Source organism: Lacerta agilis, chromosome 6 (genome assembly GCF_009819535.1).
Source record: "Lacerta agilis isolate rLacAgi1 chromosome 6, rLacAgi1.pri, whole genome shotgun sequence".
NCBI classification, from domain to species: domain Eukaryota; kingdom Metazoa; phylum Chordata; class Lepidosauria; order Squamata; family Lacertidae; genus Lacerta; species Lacerta agilis.
This window is the reverse complement of record NC_046317.1, coordinates 21524297-21548765: the sequence shown is the minus strand read 5'-3', so window position 1 is coordinate 21548765 and position 24469 is coordinate 21524297. Positions and strand designations below refer to the sequence as shown.

Below are 24469 nucleotides of genomic sequence, written 5' to 3'. Positions count from 1 at the left end.
TAGATGTAGTTACCTTTAACTGGATTGTGCTTAGGACCCAAACCTATGTACTGCAACACAACAGCAGAAGGATAGGATCAAGTGAATAAAAGCAAATGACCAACCAATGGGTACTGATGCTTGAAATCTGACCTTTTATCTCACTCTTGTAGAAGGTGTGTGTGTGTGTCCATTAACACTGAATTCTGCACTTATTAACTTGAAATATTTCTCCAAGCCTGGCTAGTAGAGTAGGCTCCGTTGCTGGGATATGGCCTCAACTTAAGGCAGACAGAGTATTTAGACTGATTGGTGGGTAGATGTTTTCTATACTAAAATAGTAAGACAAAATTAGAAAGTACCTGGTTCTTTCCTTTCAGCATGAGAATGTTGGTTACCTTACCAAAAGGTAAGCCTAAAGCAATAACTTCTGTTTCTGTCACTTCCCCTGGTAATTTCCTGATATGAAGAACACGAGAAGGAGCCCCATCCATTTTATCTTCACCTTTGAATTTCTTGTTGTCGTTACCATTGGCTGAAAGACATTTTTTATAATTCATTTCATATCTGAAAGCTACCCTATTTATTATAAACTCATCAAGAAAAAATACAATTTGTGCATGCATACAGTTTCCAAATCAGTATGTGAAATGAGTATTTTTTTCTTTCAACCAACATTTAAAAAAGGAGATTAACTGAAGTAAAATGCAGCTGCTAATGTGCTTCCTCACAAAGCCCTGTAATATTTGCGAATCAACTTACCATGGATTTTTCCTGCAACCATTACATAATTAATTGCCTGAAGCACTGAAAAGCAATGATAATTGTACAATAACTGATAACCATTTCAGGTTATCCCAAACTATGTGCTAGGAAACACTAATGTGCCATGGGATAACTGGTAGCACACCTCAAAAAATAAAAACACTGGTGAGCCCAAAAGGCAATAATTCAGCAAGAAAGGAGCCTCCTCACTGTGCTTTTGCATGGCTGACTGCTCTAGTCTTGGTTTTCTTTGAATTAACCTTCACTGCTCCATGGGTAAATAGTCCTGCTCCATCACAGTTATGGTGGGATCGACATCATCCCAGTGCAATCACAGATAATTACCTATCCTAGAAAGTAGCTCACAGAGTCTTTATATGTTACTGATGTGGCTTGGCCTTTTTCCAGTCAGGAACCACGCAAAAAGGAGTTCTGATGGCAGACAATTCTCATTAAACCAAGAAAACTGCCTGGGCTTTGAGTGTGATATCTACGTTCAATTTTAATTGAGGTTTAAAAACAAAGTGCTTTAGCTGTCAGATGTTTCAGAAAAAAAATGTATGAATTCATCCTAAGTAGTCAAGCAACATGGACAACCACTGAGAAGGCCCTATTTCTTTCCAAACAGACATAATGCATTGCTTCCACCTTTTGTTTTCTGTTAGATAGAACAGTATGCCAAAAGTTTAAGAATCCTTAAATGATACTAAAAATACTATTCAAAATTCAGGCTGCTATCGTAATGTGCTACTCAACATGAGATGGTTGATTTATGTTGTGAGCAAGGGATGTGATCACAATTAGCACAGAGAAAAAAGCAGATATTAATAGCTACTAGAAGGTGAAATCAATTACTTGTGGAGGGGGGAACTGGCAACTGAGAAACAGGCAATTAGATTAGAAACAACGAAGAATGCACCAGTGAGACAGAGAATGGTTATCACAATGTAGAGAATAGTTAACAATGTAAATGTTCTCTTATTTCCTATGATTTAATAGAAATAATGTATTAAAATCGAAGTGAAGAATGCAATAATACTGTCCTACAAAATCTAGCAGCATGGCTATTATCAGGTTTTAAATTTGATCGCTCATTACAATTAATTACCTGAAGCACTCAAAGGGGATTAGACAAATTCATGGAAGATAAGGCTGTTAGTAGCTACTAGCCATGATGGCTATGTGCTACCTTCTGGATCACAGGCAGTATATCTCCAACTCTACCTACCAGTGACTGCATTAGATAAGCATTTGGTCACATTTCCAACACATACATAGAAATGATGAATTGGAAAAAATAATTCCTTTGAGGGAATGTACTTGTGACAATAGTTACAGCACAATCCTATATTTTTTTTACTCATAAGACAAGTGTGCACAGGACTGCCGTCTTAGTGATACAGTGGTACCCCGCAAGACGAAATTAATTCGTTCCGCAAGACTTTTCGTCTTGCGGAAATTTCGTCTTGCGAGGCACCGTTTCCCATAGGAACGCATTAAAATTTAATTAATGCGTTCCTATGGGAAAAAAAGTCCGGGGGCCCCTTCCGACCGTCACCGGAGCCTCGCCGCGCCGTGTTTTAAAGCTACAGGGAGCGAACAGCAGCACTGCTGTTCGCTCCATGCAGCTTTAAAACGTGGCGCGATGAGGCTCCGGTGGGGAGAGGCGGCGTCGGATCGCGCACGGCCATCCAAAATGGCGGCGCGATCCCACTCCGCCCCCCGCGCACCGGAGCCTCGCCGCGCCGTGTTTTAAAGCTACAGGGAGCGAACAGAAGCATTGCTGTTGGCTCCCTGCAGCTTTAAAACGCGGCGCGATGAGGCTCCGGTGCGCGGGGGGCGGCGTCGGATCGCGCACGGCCATCCAAAATGGCGGCGCGATCCCACTCTGCCCCCCCCGCGCACCGGAGCCTCGTCGCGCCGTGTTTTAAAGCTGCAGGGAGCCAACAGCAGCACTCCTGTTCGCTCCCTGCAGCTTTAAAACGCGGTGCCGCGCCATTACAGGGAGCTGTAAAGGCTTACCTTTTTCTCCGGTCGGGAGGGGTGTTGTGCATCGCATCCATCTTGGATCGACTGTGCATGTCTGGAGATCGCAGACATGCACAGTCGATCCAAGATGGATCGGGTCCATCTTGGATCGTCTGTGCATGTCTGACATGCACAGTCGATCCAAGATGGACGCGATGCACAACACCCCTCCCGACCGGAGAAAAAGGTAAGCCTTTACAGCTCCCTGTAATGGCGCGGCACCGCGTTTTAAAGCTGCAGGGAGCGAACAGGAGTGCTGCTGTTGGCTCCCTGCAGCTTTAAAACACGGCGCGACGAGGCTCCGGTGCGCGGGGGGGCGGAGTGGGATCGCGCCGCCATTTTGGATGGCCGTGCGCGATCCGACGCCGCCCCCCCGCGCACCGGATCTGCGTCGCGCCGCGTTTTAAAGCTGCAAGGAGCGAACAGCAGCACTCCCTGCAGCTTTAAAACACGGCGGGGCAAGGCTCCGGGGGGTGGGGGGATCGCACCGCCATTTTGGATGGCCGTGCGCGATCCGACGCCGCCCCCCGCGCACCAGATCCGCGCCGCGCCGCGTTTTAAAGCTGCAAGGAGCGAACAACAGCACTCCCTGCAGCTTTAAAACACGGCGGGGCAAGGCTCCGGGGGGCGGGGGGGATCGCGCCGCCATTTTGGATGGCCGTGTGCGATCCGACGGCGCCCCCCGCGCACCGGATCCGCGTCGCGCAGCGTTTTAAAGCTGCAAGGAGCGAACAGCAGCACTCCCTGCAGCTTTAAAACACGGCGGGGCGAGGATCCGGTGCTTACAGTGGTACCTCGCCAGACGAATTCGTCTTGCGAAAAAGAGCCATAGACGAATTCGTCTCGCGAGTCAACTAAAAACTCGCAAAACCCTTTCGTTTTGCGAGTTTTTCGTTGTGCGAGGCATTCGTCTTGCGGGGTACCACTGTATACACTAAACTGCAGTTTGTCTCTCACCACTTCCTACCACAAGTTAACCCAATACAAATGCATCATATGCCACTCAAAAAGGTTGCCGCTTATACAATTAGCCTTTTCTTTCTCCTAAGAGCAAGGGTGGGGAACCACTTTTTATCAGGTGGGTGGCTCTGTCAATCGCCTTACGTCATCAGATGTGGGGGGATTCTGAGTCCACTTGAAAGCAGCAGGGTTTGTATACCATGTTGAATTTAAACAGGGCCAGATGCAAGCCCTGTTGCAAAGAAACAATTGGAAGAACACTAGGGAGCTCCTAAGCAGAGCCAATCTAAGCATTTGGCACTGAATTTGCTCCAATGTAACTAGTTTAACTGTAAACATAGCATTGATTGCCAGTTAAGAAAAAAGAAAAAGAGAGTTGTAAACAGAACAAATCACTAAAAGAGTAGTAACTTCTACTGTAGCCATTTAGGTAAAGGGATCCCTGACCATTAGGTCCAGTCGCGGACGACTCAGGGGTTGCGGCGCTCATCTCGCTTTACTGGCCGAGAGAGCCGGCGTACAGCTTCCGGGTCATGTGGCCAGCATGACTAAGCCGCTTCTGGCGAACCAGAGCAACACACGGAAACACTTTACCTTTCTGCCGGAGCCGTACCTATTTATCTACTTGCACTCTGAAGTGCTTTCGAACTGCTAGGTTGGCAGGAGACAGCCTTTTAGGGCACTTTTTAAAAAAGAGAGGCTAAAACTACATGTAGTGATTTCAGGTTTTTGTACAGACAAGGGGGCAGCAAAGCTGGTAACTTAAGCAAGCAGCATTAGTGGATGGGTGGTTTTGTGATTCCACCAATCTACACACTCACAATTCCCCAATGGATGGAAAACTATCAATCACCCACTTTGTGCCTCCCCCTTCCCCAGCACAGGTGCTATAATAAACATTACAGCCCCTACTTCAACTGCATTTTCTTAGAAAATGATAGTTGCAAGTGGATAACACAGGGGTGTTGTATTATTATTATTATTCTGGTAATAACAATAATTTATTTATACCCCGCCCTTCTGGCTGGATTTCCCCAGCCACTCTGGGTGGCTTCCAACAAAATTTAAAATAAAATAAAACCAAAGTTGTTGCATATTGATGGAAGTAGATACGGGCATGATTTAATTGTTCCACAGTCCTGCTTTCTTTTCACTCATAAAGTAATCTAGTGCAGCACAGCCTGTCTGAAAACTTTTCTGTCATGGGTGGCTTCTGTATATTGCAAGAGAGGAAGACAACACTTTTCAGAGGCTGACCTTACTGTACAACTCAGGTTTCCTCTACCAATTCAAATACCAGGGAGATATGAAAAGCCAAACTCTGTACTTCAGAATTACAGTGATTTGTAAGAGAAATAAAAAATTATTTCTCATAAAGCTACTACTCAAAGCCTATGATGGAATATTCTTGCTATGTGGAAGCCAATTATTTATACTCATTTTCAATACATGATGATTCCCAAAACTGTATTTATGAAATGCTAATTTACTATGTTAAAAGCAGCCATGTATCAGCATTGGTAAACTTTTACTTCAAATGAACCCTATACTCATCAATGTAGTAAGTGCTAAGGTCATTCAATAACCTGACAATAAAGGTAAAAAAAAGCATCTTGAAATTTGGAGTAATAATTGAGGAGTATTCACTTGCTAAAGAAGAATTGAAAAATGTAACTCTTTTGAAATCTATACAATTTTCTGACCTATTTAGTTGGAATAGACTGTTGCAATGATACACATTTTAAGCTATGTTTAGCTTCTTCTTAAAAGGTTAGAAAGCTGCATTATTGATGGAAAAACTAATGATTGTCTTATATCACATTTTAATTCCTTGTACATTTTTATTTGATTTTATAAATAATATACACAATCATACTTTTTATCTAATTAGCAACTGTGTCATCCACAAATATTGTAAGAATTTTTTCTACCCCTTCATCTAAGTCACTGACTGATGAAAAATGTTGAAAGTGGGTAGGACAAAGGCCTGCAGAAGAACCCCACTCAAAACCTCCCTCCAGTTTGATGAGGAGCTACTGATGAGCACTAAGTATGGTTTTCCAACCAGCTGTGAATCCTTCTGACAATACTATTACCTAGCCCACATTTAAGCCACATTTAACAAAATTATCAAGGGGTACTCTGTCAGACACTTTGCTGAAATCAAGATAGATTACACCCATAGCATTCCCACCATCCATTAACATGATTTTAAAGAGTTATAAGATTTATTCTTGACGAATGCTGGGTTCTACTAAGCACTTTCAAACTGATTCCCTTCTTCTCTGTTCTAGTATTTTCCGTGGTATCAGTCAGAAGACATCAGTTGAAGTACCCTCTTATACTACTAAATCTGCTTCCATGAAACACCTGTAAATTGTTTCAGGAAAGGATAATTCACATCACCACGTTTGTTTGACTGTCCATAGAAAACTCCAACCACAATTTTATTTTTCTCTCTCCATTTATTTTGACCCAGATGGTATATCCACAAAGCTACCATGTTCACTCTCATGAATTCTGTGCAGATATGAGCATCTTTGACATATAATGCTACTCTCTTTCTCTTGCACCTTTTTTTGAACAATTTGTAACCTTCAATTATTACATTCAAATCACATGAGTTTTCCCACCAAGTCTGTTATACCCAGCAAATTGTATTTATCTTCCTGTATTTGGAGTTCAAACTCATTTATTTTCAATATGCTGCATATTAGTGTATAGTCATTGAAAGCCTTGAAAATTCTGCTCCACTCTCCTGAGATTTTAGTTAGCTAGTCAGCCACACAATTCCGTTCTACTACAGCACACAGATCCCTATCATCAGTGCTTACCTTTTGAACTTACCTATCTCCAACTGCTACAGAATTTAGTTCAAAGCTCTTGATCAGGTTCATACTTTTTCTTTTGCCAGACACATTTTTCCAGTCCTAGTAAGTTGCAGCCCATCTCCTTCAATAGTCCTTCTTAAGGATGCTTACACCAGTCCCAGAAACAGAACTTCTCCCATCAACTCTAATAACTTGAAGTATTATTCTCTCTCTTCATAGCCCTCCACCTTTAATAAGCAGAAATGGCATGACCACTACTTAAGCTCCAAAGTCCTTCACTTTCATCCCCAGAACTTCATACTTACATATGATAGTCATAGTTGTGCTAGGCAGTACTGTTTGATCTCACATGGTGTGCAAGAAGGGATAACCAGCAGGTTTGGTAAGTCTGGCAAACCAGTCCATCACTTCCTGAATTTACACAATGGGAAGGCAGCTTATGTCACGAGTTAACAGGTCTGGAACATTCACAAAGCCACTCTGTACCTCTCAGTAGAGAGTCTTCAACCACCACCACGACACTTCTCTTCCTCTTTCTGCAGGCTATGACTGTCACCTTGGTTCTTGAAGCACTGAGAGTCTTCCTTCCCACCAAGAATATCTTTCTGTAGCTATCCAACAAGATGTTCAGAGCTGTTCTTGTTCAATTAATACTGAAAGTGATTTCTTAGTTCTATTGTTCAAGCTGCCTTCTGATTCTCCTGCTCCTAATAGGATGTCTTTCTTGCAGTTTCTTCACAACTCCGGTTGTCATCTTCTACTCCAATATTCTTTCTTCTTTTGTCTTTGCTACAATGCTTGCTATTTCCTGCTCAAGATCTCCTTCTATTCTCCAATGAGGAATGGAAGTATGGAAATTTGCTCCTGTTATCCTCTTTTCATCTCTTCCAACAGAGCAACAGGGTTATACGTGCAGCTGGTGTGGTCTATAGTGCTTTCAGGCAAGAAACTTACATTGCAGGCCACCACCATTAGAGTCCTTGCTGTTCATTTTCTTGGCTCTGTTGCATGTTCTAACACCTGCCTCCACTGATGAAGCAACCTTCCTTCATCAATCGTTGAAGGTTGAAAGTTACCAGAGTACCTGTGGTGAGCTGCTTAGGAGAGAATTTTAGCCTGCTAATAAAAAGGGCACAGAGTGGCCCCATTTAGCATGTGGTGATCCCTGGCATCTTCAGCAAAGGGTGCTGGGAAAGCCCGCAGAGCAACTGTTACCTCATCAGACACCAGACCTCTCATGGCAAAGGGTGAATCCAGTGTTGCTTCAGAGGTTACAAGACTGCAGTAGGCCTCTTGGTGCACAACAGAAAGACTTCTGTATTAATGTGGAATTTTTTGATAACATTTTCACTCTCTCTTTTACAAAAGGTTAAACAAATCTCTGCCTTATTAGAAAATCAACAGTAGGACCACATAGAGAGTCTGTTCTAAGTCAGTCTAGGACAGTGTTTTTCAACCTTTTTTGGGCAAAGGCACACTTGTTTCATGGAAAAAAATCATGAGGCACACCACCATTAGAAAATGTTAAAAAATTTAACTCTGTGCCTATATTGACTATATATAAAGTAATTTTTCAATTTTTCCCACGGCACACCAGGCAACATCTCGTGGCACACTAGTGTGCCGCGGAACAGTGGTTGAAAAACACTGGTCTAGGATCTTAACTTATTCATGATGCTGAGGATCTTTAGAGAAATGCAGGAAACTTTTCTTTCAATTTAAGGAATCTGAATATGCAAATATTTAAACTTATATCACATGTAACAAAGTCCAATATTGGTAGTGTCAATATTGTTTCTCATCCAAACAGGAACAGCAACTTTCAAGATTACAAATATACTAGAAGCAAGTCAGCCACATCTAACCCCATAACTTTCATTATACTTCATAAATGACCATTTAAGTTGATGATAGCCAACATGGTACCTCCAAATGTTGCTAGACAACAACTCCCCTCACATATGACCATTGCCAATACTAACTGGGTTAATTGTGTTTTAAATAACATTGTAGTATACCAACAGCATAAGAGTGTATCATGTTGGGATACTCTTGATTTAAGAGCAGAAACTAAATGCATAGTGATAAAATCTTTAAATTACTGTAAACAAAATCTGGTATAATTTTTAAGATGGCTATGTGCTAACAGGAAGTTTAAGAGCCAGTATTTATTGTTATTTTTGTTACAATAAACTTCCTAAAATCACACCACAAGTCAAAGAAAATAGTAGCCTGGCATATGTGACCAAAATATCAAGCATGAATGCAGAGGAGTGGGGGTGCTTTTTAGGCCCCTTTTTGGGCTGGGGGAAGGTCTCCTATAATGTAGCATCTGACATGTAAGGAGCTGCAACCAATATATATATATATATATATATATATATATATATATATATATATATATATATATATATATATATTCAAAAACCCTTGAGCTACTCTTTTGGGCGTTAACATGGGACTCTTCTTTCCAATTAGTGCTGCACTAAATACTAACACTTAGATTTTAATGGCAAAAACCTTTAAAAGATGCAAAATCTTCTCCAGACCTTCTGCCGATTATTATTATTATTATTATTATTATTATTATTATTATTAGATATTACGCTGCTGCTACATCATTTGGAAAAAAGTAACTCTTCTTCATCAAAAAATAGGAATCAAGTGCTGAATGTGAAAAGCCAAAGGTGATTGGCTATGTTACTGAGAGCAAATGAAGGAGTATTTTGACTTCAGTTTGGATGTTCATGAAGAGGGGCAAGGAACTTCCCAGCTCCCAAGGCAATCTACATTTTCAGCAAAAAGTTTGCTTCCTATCTTCATAGACTGAAGAAATACTTCCCTCTCACAATAAACAAGTTTTTTATAGCCTTTCACCCCCGCTTCATCCAAAAAAAGTCACCCAAGGAACAGCTTGTGGAGGGGTTCATGAAAATATTAACAAAATTATTTCCCTTGCCCTTCGATTTTAACTTGGAACTAATTTCAATACTTAAGGTAAAGGTAATTTTAAATATATTGCTACATCATTAATTTTGATCCCTGCTTGAAATCTTATAAACAAGAAATGTGTTTACAGTGCTCCATAATTAACATTTACATAACTCAAGTTTATAATTAGCAACTTACCTAGCAATTAAAAATTGCCTCCAGGCTACTGCACAAGTCTCCACAGATGCAGGGATATAGCTATATGGCTCTCCCACTCTAATTCTATTTTAATATATTTATATATGATTTCAAAACATATATTACCCAGTCTTCAGCCATACCTCCCAGAGTGGCTTATTAAATAAACAATAAAATCTGACAAACCCGAATTTGATGGGACAGTTAAAAGTCCAGCATAAAGAGCACACATTAATTATCTAAGGTGACAGAAGAGAAATAATTCAGCACTCAATATCTATGACATTGTACAACTATATCATGAAGGCTTGAGTATGGGATTTTCTCTTCCCCTCTTAGTATTGGGAGACAAAGGCTCATGCAGAAATAATAATAATTTTATTTATTTATTTATTTATTTATTTACACACACACACACACACACACACACACACACACACACACCACAGCCACTCTGACAGGTACCCCCTTCAGACCTATCTGCAAAGCTGACACCAGTATTCAAGGGTAACTATTCACAATTCACAATAAGTTCTATTATGCACTTAATACATTCTTAAGCTTTGTACAATGATTGGAACAGATCTTACAAGCTGAGACATATGACACTAAAGCAGGCTTGGGGAACCTGTGGCCCTCCAACTGTTGCTGGACTACAACTTTCATTACTCCTGACTACTGCCCATGCTGCCTGCAACTAATGTGAGTGGGAGTCCCTTCCCTGCACTAAGGGAAGGCAGGAGGAAGAGTGGAAGTGAAAATATGCAGATTCAAGTGCCAGTTACTAATAGCTATATAATGACTACACAACAGAGTCCTTGGAGGGAAGGAGACATATGACAGTTGATCCTGGACAGATCGCTGGAGGGGGCTTGTATTTTCCCGCTCCTCTCCTGCTACAACCAGGTATAATAGCTATGGACAGTAGTAGTACTATCAGTAGTTCAAAAAGCCACCCAAACTAATAGGGTATAGCCATTCCTTTAGCAGAGCAAACTTTATTACACTTCATTATTTGAATTGGTGTTTCACTTAGGGATGGAGAGGTAACCTGCAAAGAGGAATAGGAGACCTGGTACAAACGACATGTGTTCCTCTGACTTCCTGAAGCAACAAAACCTGTCTAAAAAAATATGGGTGGGTGAGAGGTTTCAACATGAATGAAACACAGGATATAAAAACAGATCCTGGCTGGATGACACAGTGCAGACAGGCAGGAAGTGCAAATGCCTGCATGAGTATTTCCTTGCCTGATGGAAGGTCCCTCTCCAAAAACCAATAAAAAATAAAGGTATTAAGAATAAACTGTGAGAATCCCTTTTTTAAAGTTATGCAGGTTTGGACTCAGACCTGGTGTTGCAGTAAATAAGAGTTTCTATCATTTAAAGAAGGGACTAAGATCCAATGGAGGCTCCTTGGTAATGTCCAATGATTCTCCCTTCCCCTTGCAGTCCTTTATGCCTCCTCTCCACAGTATTACAGAAGGTTCCCCAACCCTCCAGAACAGATTTTCAGGGGGAAATGTATAGGGGGCCACAGAAGGAATTGGTGAAGATTGCCTCACCACCCCCATCCCATTCTGCCCCCGTGAAATTCCAGCTAGTGTAGTTCTGCTCTGAGCAACTCCGAATCCAAGCCATGCATCAGAATTTTTTTTTTACAAGTATTGTATTAGGCATTTGATATTTTAAAACTTCAGTGCTCAGATCCTAAGAAGGCATAATACACACTGTTTGTCCAGATGTCCATTCTTCTTCTGCAACATGGATACATTTTGATACTACAATGAAAAAAGTCTCCTTTCAAAAAGCATCACTTACCAGTAACTACTATGCTGCTCATGTTAGAGTTCGGACTATTGAGTACACTGCCTGAAAGAAGCTCGTCAGATCCTCTCTAAAAAGAAAGAAACAGTAAGCACTTTGCCATTTAAAAATGCAAACACTAATATTAAGCATGTAAGTTTGACAAATCTTTTTTTAAAAATGAGTATCTAGGAAACCTAGAGGCCTGATTCACATGTCACATCAAACAAAAGTTTAAAACAAACTATTGCTTAATGTCAACGAGCAGCACACTAGTGCAAACAACTCAAATATTCATGAGTACTCCTCCCCTCCTCCTGCCATGACATAGACAAAACAAACCAGAGCCTGGCTTGTCATCCAAATTAAGACTCCTAGTTTGTTTTCCCCCTAAACAAACCAGAAGCGGTAACCAACTTCTCACTGCTTGTGGTTTTTTGGGTGGGGGAAACAAAGCACGAATTCAGGTTCAGACATGGGAAATGAGAACCTCAGGAATTTTTGAGCAGCATGCAACAGCACAGAGCTTGTTCCCATTAAATCACAGTTTGTTTTAAACTATGGTTTAAGGTGATGTGCGAACATAGACTTATCAGATTTCCTCCACCACTCTTTTCAGGTAGCCAGTCAAAAGAAACTAAAATTATTTACATGCAATTGTTCATCCAATCCAGACAATTTCTTCACTGAAAACTACACATAACTTGTAAAGATAGCAAGAGTTACTCAACAGCCTATGGAAAGATTAAAATGTTTTAAGCAACTAAGAGTGCATCCTTAGCTTGCAACAGTCATAAAAAAATATCTATATACAATCAAAATTAATATTTGTAAAGGAACCTGAATGTTAGCCCAAAAAGATTTTGTGTGTATGTGTGCGCACACTATGATTTTTAATCTAGCTATTTAGGTCCCATCTCCTTTTTGGTCTTTTCCAGTTTCAAAATGAACTTTTCTGACACATTGGAAAGAGAAGAAATATTCCAAAGATATATTTCATAAAGGGTCAAGTCACCCTTAAATTTGTAAACTAAGATCAATTTCTTGCAATGCATATGAAATGTGGCAAAGTATATTCTTTTTGCTGCTTCCTCATGTTGCAATCACAGTAGACTTTTTATTGATATTTTATTTAAAACTGATTTTTTTCTTTAAATTTCAATTAAGTGGTTTTTTAATAAGCAGGATGAAAATGAAATATGAACTTAATACAAAAAATGTAAATTATATACTTATCTTAAAACTGCACATATAACCCTTTTCAAATATAATGGATGTGTTCAGCCACAACATTAAACTATGATTTGGTGCTACATAAACAAGCTTTAGACTCATCCAATTCTACTTCCCCATCTCTGGCACAGCTGCAAATGGTGACTAGAAGCATTTACTTCCATTTTCTACCAACCAGGATTTGCCAATATATCAAAACCATTGCAAACTATTGTTAACTTTAACTATAGTTTGTCAAAACAAGTAAATTTCAAACGATGGTTTACAAACTGCTCTTGGACCAACGAACCACAATTAAAACTAAGGCTAAAGTTGGAATGTACCTCTAAACCATTATTTAGCACTACGTTCAAACAAGAACATTGAATTAAAGTCTCTTTCTATGTAAAAAGAAAACGAATTCACTTCAAATGGCAATTGATATAAATATGTTACAAGCAGTCACAGATTATGTTCTCATTGCAGGAAATTATGAATCAACAAAATTGCCTGGATATTTATTTTCTTGGAGCCCTGTTTAGGAAATATATGAATAAGCTATCAATGAAAATCTTAATTCAAATCAATGATTTAAGGCAAATTTTCTTCCTGCTCATTTCAATAATAATTTAATTAACTTATTCACCAAGCCTCCCAAGTGGATACTATCACTTAGAAATGAGCCCTAAAGTAAAGTAGTAGTTAGTGATGTTTTTGTGACTGGCATATGTTCTGAGTAGTCAGTCCCACTTTCACATTTTGCATCAGTTGAATTTCCAAATTGTTTTCAAAAGGAAGCCTAAATAGACCACATTATGACTGAAGTTGGTTGAAGGCACTGCACATTATGGATGCCACCTATGCATCCAGCAGCAATGCTGAATGTAAAATAACATCAAATGTGAAGCTGATCCTTCAAGAAGAAGCCAACCCAATTCAGAACAGGTTCAATATTGCTTCCATGGAAAGATATGCCATTATCAGCTAATGGCACTTCTCTCGTCTTGTCAGTTTACTAATGAGTATGCACCTATGGCTACACCTGGATTTAATGAAAAGAAATGAGAGAGAGCTTGGTATCAACCATATATTGATTGCAGCCATCAAAATGAGTTCTACCAGTAGTTTCATGAAGATGTTGAACAGTGCAAGGCACAATACAAAACCGTGAGGAATACCACAGAATAAATGCCCTGATAGTGAGCTACAGTCTCCCACCATCACTTTCAGTTCCTTCTTGGTGGACAGATGCTGGTATAACTCAGAATTGAGCCGGAAAACTCATCCTGGACAAGCAATCCATCAGACTGTCTCAAAAATGAAGCAGAGGTCAGAGTAAAGTACATCTAGAAAATCAGGATCACTCACGAATGCCCTAGAGCTCAGCAGCCACTACCTGCTTGATCTCTTGAAAGGGATGAATCACCACACAATAACTAGGGGGACGGGATCACAGGCCAAATATGAAAGCCAAGATTGATCCTCAGATCACAGGTTCACCACCCATTTCCATAAAGCCATAGCCAGCATGGTCCATAGTTAGGAATGACAGGAGTTTTAGTCCAAACCATCTGGAGGGCACCACTTGGGGGAGTGCAGTCCCAAATGAGACTGAACACTGCATTAGCGGTCATACCAGCCACCTACCAACAGCACCTCCATCTTGTCTGAACTGAGTTAATGTTGTTAAATTTCATGCAAACCACTACTGTCTTCAGACACAAATTCAGTATGCCCATGTCATCTCACATGCACTGATAAAATGAAGAAAAAGCCTGGTGATAATCCCTTATCCAAAGTTATATAGAGCATAAGGCACAAAAGGAAGTGCTAGTGAACTCCAGAACACGGATGCAATGGCTCAGAGCAATAGCCCCCAGCACCACCTTCTGGAACTGTCTCTCTAAGCAGGTAGAAAACTATTGAATCATGGCCCCCTCCAGTTCCAATACTAGGTAGCCCCTCCAGCAGTATACTATGTTTGATGGTATCAAGAAATGCTGAGAGATCCAGACATATTAGCAGGATCACACTTCACTTTTCCTTCTCCTAATATAGTTCATATAAAATAACAACCAATGCAGTTTCAGTTCTGATGACAAGTCGGAAGCCACACTGAAGTCAATCTATTTCATCATCATTCAAACTATGCCTGAATTTTACAGTCACCACCCTCTAGCCATAGACAACCTTTCCAGTACAGGGAAGGTTTTATTAGGACAATAATCATGACTATATTTGGTGTCTAGAAAGAGTTCCTTTGGAAATGGCCTCAAACCCACCTCCTTCAAAATGACTGCAACTATTTCTTCTCACGGAGAGATATTAATCACTCCCTGAATCCAGCTGGTCAACCCTCTCCTGATCAGCATAAATGAGTCAGGAGAGGCATGGAATTGAACAGACAGGCTGGATTTAGGCTGTATTCCTCCAAGCACCTCCATATCTTGGAATTTATTCCCCCAAAGAGAGGAAATTTAAATTGTATTCCCTTCCTTAAGCACCATAATATAGTAATACAGAGGGTTAGGTACTTAATTAGTGCCAACAATATGCTAGGTACAGTCAAAGATCTGATTCTACAAATATTAATCTTATCCTTGCACCTGCAAAGATGTAGTATCTTGGCATGACATTCTTGTCTCCTAGGCGTACAGAATAGATCTGTTCTAGATTTGCCACAGTAGAGGTTTTTTTTTTTTATGCCATCTGTCCACATAGCTGAAACAGGGCCATAAATTCTCTCCAATTCTCTGAGCCTATCATAGTAGGTCAAGTGATGACTCGCCCTTTAATCTCTTTAATTACTAGGAAAGCATAACACAGGCATTTAGGTTTTTGAATAGCAAGAAGAAAAACTTTGAATTCTCAAGTATTCAAAACCTTGTCACTTCATTAAGCCACTAACTTTGGAATAAGAATAAGAATAGTAATGTTAGGTAGGGCATTTCTACAAGATTAAAGAACACTGCAGTAATACAGAAGGCGTTAAAAAAAAATCTGTGGTGCAACCATGCTTGGAATACTGTGTCCAGTTTTGTTTGCCACACCTCAAAAAGGAAAGCAGGAAAAGGTGTAGAAAAAGGTAAAAAAAAATATTTAAAAATACAAAAAAGAGTATCGTTGGATTTAATGACTAACAAGTTTATTATGGCTTAAGGTCCCACAAGAGTCTTGGTTCTTGCTCTTTTTACAGCAAAAAACTATCATGACTCCAGGGATGGAGCAACTACCCTATGAGAAAAAGTTACAGCAGTTGGGGCTTTTTAGTTTAGAAAAAAGGAAGCAAACAGAGGACATAGTAAGAGGTGCATTGTATGGAAAAAGTAGATAAAGAGAAGTTTTTCTCCATCTCACATAAATACTAGAACCCAGGGTCATCTAATTATGCTAAATGTTGGAAGATTCAGGACACACAAAAGGAAGTACCGGTAATTTTTCACACAGCACATAATTAAACTATGGAATTCACTACCATAAGACATTGTGATGGCCGTCAATTTGGATAGCTTTAAAAGCGGATTAGGCAAATTAATTTATGGAGGAGGGGACGTAAGTGGGTAAGTGTTCTCCTGTTTATATTCTGCTTCCCACTGGTCTCTGATTGGCAGCTCTGAGAACAGAAGGTTGGACCTGGTGGGCCCTTGGTCAGATCCAGCAAGGCTCTCACATTCTTGTGAAAGGCATGAGAATAGTAACATAACTTGAAAGGTTAAAGTATTTTTTGTATATTACTTTGCCTCCGGAGCCATTAACTAGGAAGGATTTCTTACAGGAAAAGTGTTTGTTTGTTTTTTGTTAACCTGCGCTATAATGCTCATGGGCAGTGAGGATATAGATATGAAAAAAAATCATTTATAAAATAGGTTATATCTAATTACAGACAATTGTAAATAAATCAATTCTTATTCATTTAAGCTGCCCCCCTAATGCTTTCTGTAGACTACATACAACATTTCATTGCCTAACAAAAAAGATACTATGATTATAGTGTTCCAAGAATTCTGGCAAGTTGTTTTCTTGAATGGAAACCTGGACCTGAAACATGTTTTCATACACTTCGACAGTACAGATTTTGACCTTCCTTGGAATAAAGTTCTTGTCATTATCTCCCATGCCTCAAAATATTTTTAAAAAATCAAGTGGGTTGTGTGTTCCAAATATTTCCAAACAAATCTGTGTAGGTGGTTTCAAACAAAAAGTGATTCAGTCTACAAGTCAAATACTGATTTACAAAACTAATAGCCTAGTTTCACTAACAGAAATAACTGCAATGGAATATATGGCGAAGCACTGCATATTTGTACAAATGTACCTGTCCCATCATAGCAAGGACCACATAAATCTGCAAAACCTATAATCAGCTACTATTCAAACAGCAATTCCTATACTGATAACTGGAATAGGAAATATACATTTTGTAAAGTAGAACTGTAAACCAGCAATTTCTTGTGCTAGCACTTTTTGCAGGCAAAAAATGGAATCATCACCATAGCCAAGAAGTTGCCAGATGGAAACTCCTAAACCAAAATCAGTCTAACAAAGGCCAGCTTTCACCCCAACCCCCAATCAATACAGACCCTCCTCTAAGACTTTGTTGCCCAGACTCATATCCAGCTCTAGCTGTTTTAAACATGTTCCAAGGAGGAACAGCAAGATTAGGTTGTTAGGTGCACAAAAAGTACATCCTAGACTCATGCTTTTGGAAGAACAAACTTAGTTGGTCTCTAAGGTGCTACTGGAAGGAAATTTATTTATTTATTTATTTTGTTTTGGCTTTTGGAAATGTTCTAGAATATTCACACAACTCATTTAGGGCCTATAAAATTTGGTCTATAGCTCTAGTTAGAAGAGTTCATACAGATTAAACTATATGACTTGCCTTGAGGAAGAAAACTGTGATCATTTCAGAAAGATGTGTGTGCCCAATGAATCCATATAGCCAGACAGATTTTTAACCTGCACTGCCCAATTTTCACTTTATGAAAAGCCATTTAACAACAGAGCTCCATTCAATTAATTGTTTTTTTTTATGTCAATCAGCTGGTCAGCTACAAAGCATGCCAGGAAATGTTTTGCTTCCCACTACCATTGTATTCTTATAAGTTATTAGTTAATATGTATTACTTTATTTTAAGTCATTTCCAGTTAAGAGGTGCAATTAATGACATGCTTATTCTGCTGAAGAAGGCAGCAAGCCAGACAGTCCTTTGACCAGAACTGTGCTGATATCACCAATGATGCTTTTGACAAATTAAACTATCTCCTCAAAACTGTCAGTTCAACTCTGCAAAAGGCAAAATGCCATCTGGAAGAATGACAGTTTATATTCTTCTTACAGGCAGTTGAGTTGAAGAATATAAGATGGGTGCTCCCAGAATTCAATTCCATTCTCAAAGAAAAATGCGTAGCTATGAGAGATTCTACTCCTGTTGCTGGTCCAAATACGTTCACATGCTCCCAAAAGAAAGGCATATTCATTTTATAAGCACAGTATCGTACCATATCAAGGTTTAGCTAAGTCAGGTATGGGGTAGCAGACATCTCAGGATCCACTGGTAGATGAATAATTTACAATGGATCTAAAGGGTGCCTGGCTATCAAATATTTAAAAACAAAGGAAGCTGGGGAAAATAAGAGTGATTTGCATGTGAAAGGATTTCAAAAGCAATTCTGATACTGAAAACAAATTCCTAGACTGAATGTATGCTCAGAGGTACTTCGTTGCTTAATTCTTTCTCTTACCACCACCATTTTTCAAGCACTGATGCAGTACGGTATATGAGTATAAAGTACAAAGCACCTGGCCTTTACCCTATGTTAATCCGAATTTATAATGTTACTAGTTCCGTGTTTCAGAGCAGTAGCGGTTTTAATCAAGATTACCCAAAATAAACCAGGATCTCAAATACCCCAAAATTAAAGGTTATTACTTCCTGTTCTCCTAGTATAATATGTACTCAGATTAGACAATTTTGAAGATTCTTACTGCAAGTCCAGTGCAAGCATGTTTTTTTTTTTTTTATCCCTGTGAGAATTCTTTGAGATTGCATGTTCCCATCTTCAATGTGAATTCCCCTTTCCATTTCATGGCCTGCTTTTGTTATGATGTAACATTACAGGTACATTGGTGCAAATACATAATTAACATTAACCTGAATCCTTCATAACCAGGGTTTGCAAACCCACTTCAAAGCCTGCATACAAAAGCCACCCTGTTTAACACTAATGTTACAGAATTAGTATTCCATACATAAGGTTAGTTCACATCATTTAATACTGCATGCAGAAGCAGGGACACAATACCAATGACCATGGTTTGGTCTTGGTTGCTCAAACCATAGCTTGGGTTTGTATTAAATGGAAAACTGCAGTTTGTGGAGAACCCAGAACCCAGAATTAAGTAAAGAAATCATGACACATGAAGGGAAGCAGGAGGGTGACTTGGAGGTGTCTGCTCATGCATGTAATGTCAAACCACAATTTGGCAATATTTGAATCACATATGTAATGTAATACCACAGTAAAAGCAAGCCACAAAAGGAAGAAAGGAGATATGAGTGCACAAATCTACAACATACTTCCAGTCTGCGGTCCAGAAACTGAGAACATTATGGCTACATTTGGGTCACTGATTAGAATCCTAGAGCTTTGCAATGTTCATAGTATAGCTAGAATCTAGTTCCTTTCAGTCCTATTTTATGAACTGGGTATTAAATCTATTAAAAACTCTCCAATTCTAGTTCCACTTAAGACACACAGTCCCTACAGTAGGAACTATGATAAGAAAAATATCAAAGTATTTCAATTCACCATGAGGTAAAAACAGAAATATTTTTCTTCCACAGACATAAAGCTGGTTGGATACAGAGGACTATTACTAGGGGCGTAGCAAGGTAGGGGCGGACCACCCCAGGTTCCATAATGGAGGGGTTGACAAATTATCAAGGAACAATTACTGCCCTACTAGGGCAGTTCATAAAAAACTTTTTTTAAAAAAAAAATGCCTGCTCCAAAGGTCTTACCTTACTATACTAAGGATTATATAGCTATATATGAAATTTCATGCATATCGGTTAATATCTTGACCCTCCTCCACCAAAACAGCTGTTTACTTGGCTGTTTTTCTATGTCGTGAAGGCTGAAATTTCAGTTCAGTGGAGCACTTACTGTTCCCAACCCTAACCCTGTGGAAAGCCATCTAATTAGACGTTATTTTGATTTTGAGATGTTTTTAGGAGGTAATTTAATTATTGTTTGATTTTATACCATGTTATGTATCTGATGTTAGCCGCCCTGAGCCTGACTTCGGCCAGGGAGGGTGGGATATAAATAAAAGTTTATTATTATTGTTATTGTTATCATTCCTTTGTAAGAAAATATGAAATAATGTAAAACCATTTTTGCGGGGGGGGGAGAGATCAATGAGGAGGTGACAAGAAATTTTCTGCACCGGGTACCACCTGACCTTCCTACGCCTCGGGGGGGGGGGGGACAAAAAAATTTTTTGCTCCCGGGTACCAATTTACCTTGCTACGCCCCTGACTATTACTTAATCATTTGCTACCTATAGGAAGGTATTTCAGGTGGCTAACGTCCACTTTCCATTTGCTAAAACTTGTTGAGAAAAGAACCACTTAACAGTAGGCCTGACAAGAGGATGGTACAGGTGAACAACAACAATGACAACAATTACCCTGCAAAGGCAGTCCATCACTAGTATATTCACACACATATATACTGAAGGAGAGGGCAGTGGACTGTTATTGTGAGAGCATGGGTTATACCAATCCTGCAGCCCACGGGAGGCCCCAGGAAGTCATCAGATTTTTCACTATGAGGGCAGAGATATATTGCAAATATTGCAGAGAGGGAGATGTGATTTCCTAGGCCTTCAGTATGAGGCAAGGGAAAGGTACATAGCCAGTGCTGTTCTGACAGAGCATGAACACTGGAAAGTGCAGGAAGAACGCATTCCAGAAGAGGCTGTGGATCCACATCTCCTCCATTCTCCAGACACACACCTGGAATACGGGACAAATTACACAACTAGTAGAAAAAAATTTAAAAAAACATGGGTGTGGCAGGGCATGGAAAGAGGCAGTTCATCCACTTTCAGTTATGTCCCCCACCGACCCTTACACATATTGAATTATCCAAGCACAGGAAATTGAACCTATGTTGCTGTAAATCTTAAATCTCTTTTGATACCCACATTTGAAATATCCTGCCTGGCCTTGGACAGAATGTTGCCAGACTAAGATCAATTGATCAAAGGACCTACGAAAATATAGCCAGTTTAGGACTCGTGAAACGTGTATTCTTTGCATACTTTAGGATTGTTATTGGAGGAGAGTGGTGTTCTTGTGCCCTTAAGAGCTGCATAGCAGGCCAAAATTCAACTGGTTAAGTCCTTTCTAGGATGGAAATACAATTACAGTATGGGGAAAGCTTCATCTGTTGACATTCTGTCTGTCAGTCACTGTATTTGTGTATTGCTCCTGGAATGATTTTTTTTGGGGGGGGGCAATGACCCTTTATAGAAAGAAAAATTTTCTCATCACGGCCTTATACTTACCAAACAATCAAATTCACATAGAGTTACAAGGTCACCTGACAAGGATAAGTCTTTCCCACTATGGCAAAATATTCAATTTCTATTTAAGTTAGTTATTATTTCTAAATTTATCTATAAATTAACACACAGTACTCAAGTTATTTGCAGATTGGTCCTTCTTTTGTGGGTGAGGCTGAGGGTTCAATCCACATAACAGTGTAGAAGCAGAAAATGCTGCTGGCACCCCTGACCGAAAGTGACCGGGACAAATAGTCAACATTACAAATTAACCTTTTCATACCAAATTTGGGATTATTTATTAAATTCATAACCTACCTTCACACCAACTGCAACATCAGTGACAATGCTGAAAAAGGAAAAGAAATGTTTAAAAGAGGAAATTCACTTTTATTTCTCCTTTCTAATAAGAAAGGCATTCTCTTTGAAACCAAACATTCAATATATTTTAAATATATTGGCATTAAAATGCTTATTTGTAATAATTTAGACTTACTCATGACATACTAAAGTAACAAGGTGGCAAAAACTACCTTGGTGCCACACATACAACCAAACTTGGATTGGTGATAATGGGGAGCAAAAGAGGATAAAGAATAACTTTTGTTCATGTTTTCTTTACAATTGTAAAACCACATACAAGAGAGCAAATCCTAGGCAGATCTAATCAAGCACAACTGACCAGGCTTATAAAACTAGATGTAGAGGAAGTTATTTTCCATGTCTCAAAACAAGAGTCGGGAGTCGGTGAAGCAGAATAGTGGGAAAATCAGGATAAACAAAAGGAAGTACAGTGGTACCTTGGTTCTCGAACTTAATTCATTCCAGGAGTCCATTCGACTCCCAAAACCGCTCGAAAACCAAGGCATAGCTTCCAATTGGCTGCAGGAGCTTCCTGTACTCAATTGGAAGCTGCGTCGGATGTTCGGCTTCTGAAAAACATCTGCAAACCAGAATACTTACTTACTTCTGGGTTTGCGGCGTTCAGGAGCCGATTTATTCGACAACTAAGCCATTCGAGAACCAAGGTACCACTGTACTTCTTTACACAGTATGTAGTTAACACTATGCTACTATGAAATGTGATGATTATTTCAGAAAGGTATTAGAAAAGTTAATGGAGAAAAAAGGCTATCACAGCTACATAATGGCTATATGCTACCTCCAGCATTTGAGACAGCACACCTCTGAATACCAGTTGCTGGGGAACAAGAGTGAAATAGGGGTACTGCCCTCATGTTGCAGGCGTCTGGTTGGCCAAGGTGAGAAAAGGATGCTGGACTAGATAGACCTCTGGCCTAAACCAACAAACAGGACTCTTCTTATGTTTTAATGTCAACAAAGAGTTGCACAGGCAATTCAGCAAATGGATTTTAGCAAGGCAGGGCAAGAAACTTCATAAAGCCTAGAACTAGATCCCGGTGATGAATGTGGATGTAGCAAATAATTGCTCAAGAGAATACAATTTGTGTGTATAATAATCTTGCCCACTGCCCATTCACCCGCTTGGTTTCGAGTTACATGCAAGCCTGGGCCATGGAAGTTGACTAACTTTCCCAAGTTTTAGCAGGGCTCGTCATGCCCCTGTTATGATCGCCAACCATCGTGCTGTTATCTTATTTCATATATACATATATATATATATATATATATATACACACACACACACACATACATATAGCCAGTGCAACCATTTTATCATGTGCACAAGAGCTGGCCGACTTCATTTCAAAAGCAGATTCAGGTCTGGCGAAGGCAGTTAAAAAAATAATAATCAGCCCTCTATTTACGCTGTCACTGAGCAGGGCCCCGAAAGCGGGACCTCCCAGCTTCCAATAAAAAGAGGGTCTTGCCTGTGATACGTCCGCAGGCTGCCCACCCAAGCTCCTCACCACCAATGGAGGGAGGCCCTTTGCCTTGTTTCCATATGGCTGATGCCTGCAATCCTTGGTCTGCCTCGTCTCCAGCAAACACAAAGGCATCTTTTTCCCCCACCTTGGGAGGTTGGTTGGGAGAAAAGAGGTGGTATGTACACACACAAGGCCCAAATGGAAACAAAAGAGCCTCCTTCCTTCTGCTTCCTTTGCCCCAAATGGGGGGCATCGCTGTTGCTGCTGTTCCTCTGTCACCCTAACCCAAATAAAACAATGGGGAGGGGTGAGCTCAGAAGGGACGGGACAAGGGAGGAGACAAGGGAAGGGAAGAAAAGGGCGTTCCCCATGGGGGGAAAAGGGCCAGTAACGTGTGAACGCGGGGATGCCACGGGTCGCGGGGATGTAATAGGGGAAAGGGGGGCCTCTCCCCACAGGGGCCTTGTCTAGCCTAATCATCCTAGCGGGGATGCCTCCTTCCAGAGGCCCAGGCCTCTGTCAAAAGGCAAGACCGGCCCCCCAACCACCGCCCCTTACCCGGGGCAGTGACAGCCGCCTCGCCAGGCGCCTCCCCCCGGGGAGAGGAAAACACACACACACGCCCCTCTTCTCCCCTCCTCCCGGGACCCCCAGGCTTTCCTCACGCCCCGAGCCCGGCAGGCGGGAAGGAAGGAGCTCGGGAAGCGCCCCTGACACGTAAGGGATGCGCTGCCTGCCCCCCTCGGAAAAGGGGGAGAAGGGAGGCGGGAGAGGCGGCGGCGGCAACTCTCTCCTCCCTCTCTTCCTCCCGGTGGCGGCGGCGGCAGTGGCGGCGTCCGTCGTCCCTCACTCCTTCCCTCACTCACCCGTCCATCGCCGAACAGGACAAAGCGCTGGCGACCAGGGCAGGGAGCCGCGCAGGTAGCGAGCAGCGAGAGAGAGAGAGAGAGAGAGAGGGGAGCGAGAAAATGGCGGCCGGGCCCCAACGGAAACCGCCGAAGGTTGCCGAGCGCTCTATCTAGCAGGCTCCGCTCTCCCCATCAAACCCGCGGAACTCCTTTGTTCTCAGTGGGCATGCGCGAGAGGCCTCGGGCATGCGCAGTGCGCGCGGCTGAGGGCTTTTGTGTATATATATTTCTTGCCCTCAGAAGGCAAACGGGGGAGAGGTGGCGAGAGAAATGGGACGCGCGCACGCACGCACGCACAAAAAAAAGAAAGAAAAAAGAGCGGGATTTGTCTTTCTTTCCCTATATTGGGCATTGAAGCACGAGTTAAAAGGGAGGGGGTAACCTGGGTTGGGTTTTTTTGAGGCACATGTTTAGGATAGGATCTCTT

The 24469-nt window shown here is 40.8% G+C and overlaps 1 protein-coding gene across 6 annotated transcripts in view; it reads right to left on the bottom strand.

Moving 5' to 3' along the window:
• Positions 1 to 24190, bottom strand: part of PTBP2 (polypyrimidine tract binding protein 2) — a 50043-nt gene extending 25853 nt beyond the window's left edge. For 2 of the 6 annotated variants that reach the window (XM_033151575.1, XM_033151578.1), the window contains exons 1-4: positions 23177 to 23200; positions 21603 to 21633; positions 11513 to 11588; positions 342 to 514 (exon numbers count right to left, since the gene is read on the bottom strand). In XM_033151575.1, coding sequence (XP_033007466.1) covers positions 342 to 514; positions 11513 to 11534 — 195 coding nt within the window. In that variant the 5' untranslated portion in view covers positions 11535 to 11588; positions 21603 to 21633; positions 23177 to 23200. Of the gene's footprint in view, positions 1 to 341; positions 515 to 11512; positions 11589 to 21602; positions 21634 to 23176; positions 23201 to 24000 lie in introns of those variants that run through there. The other 4 variants (XM_033151577.1, XM_033151579.1, XM_033151580.1 and 1 more) reach the window with 3 other exon arrangements.
• Positions 24191 to 24469: the final 279 nt, after the last annotated feature.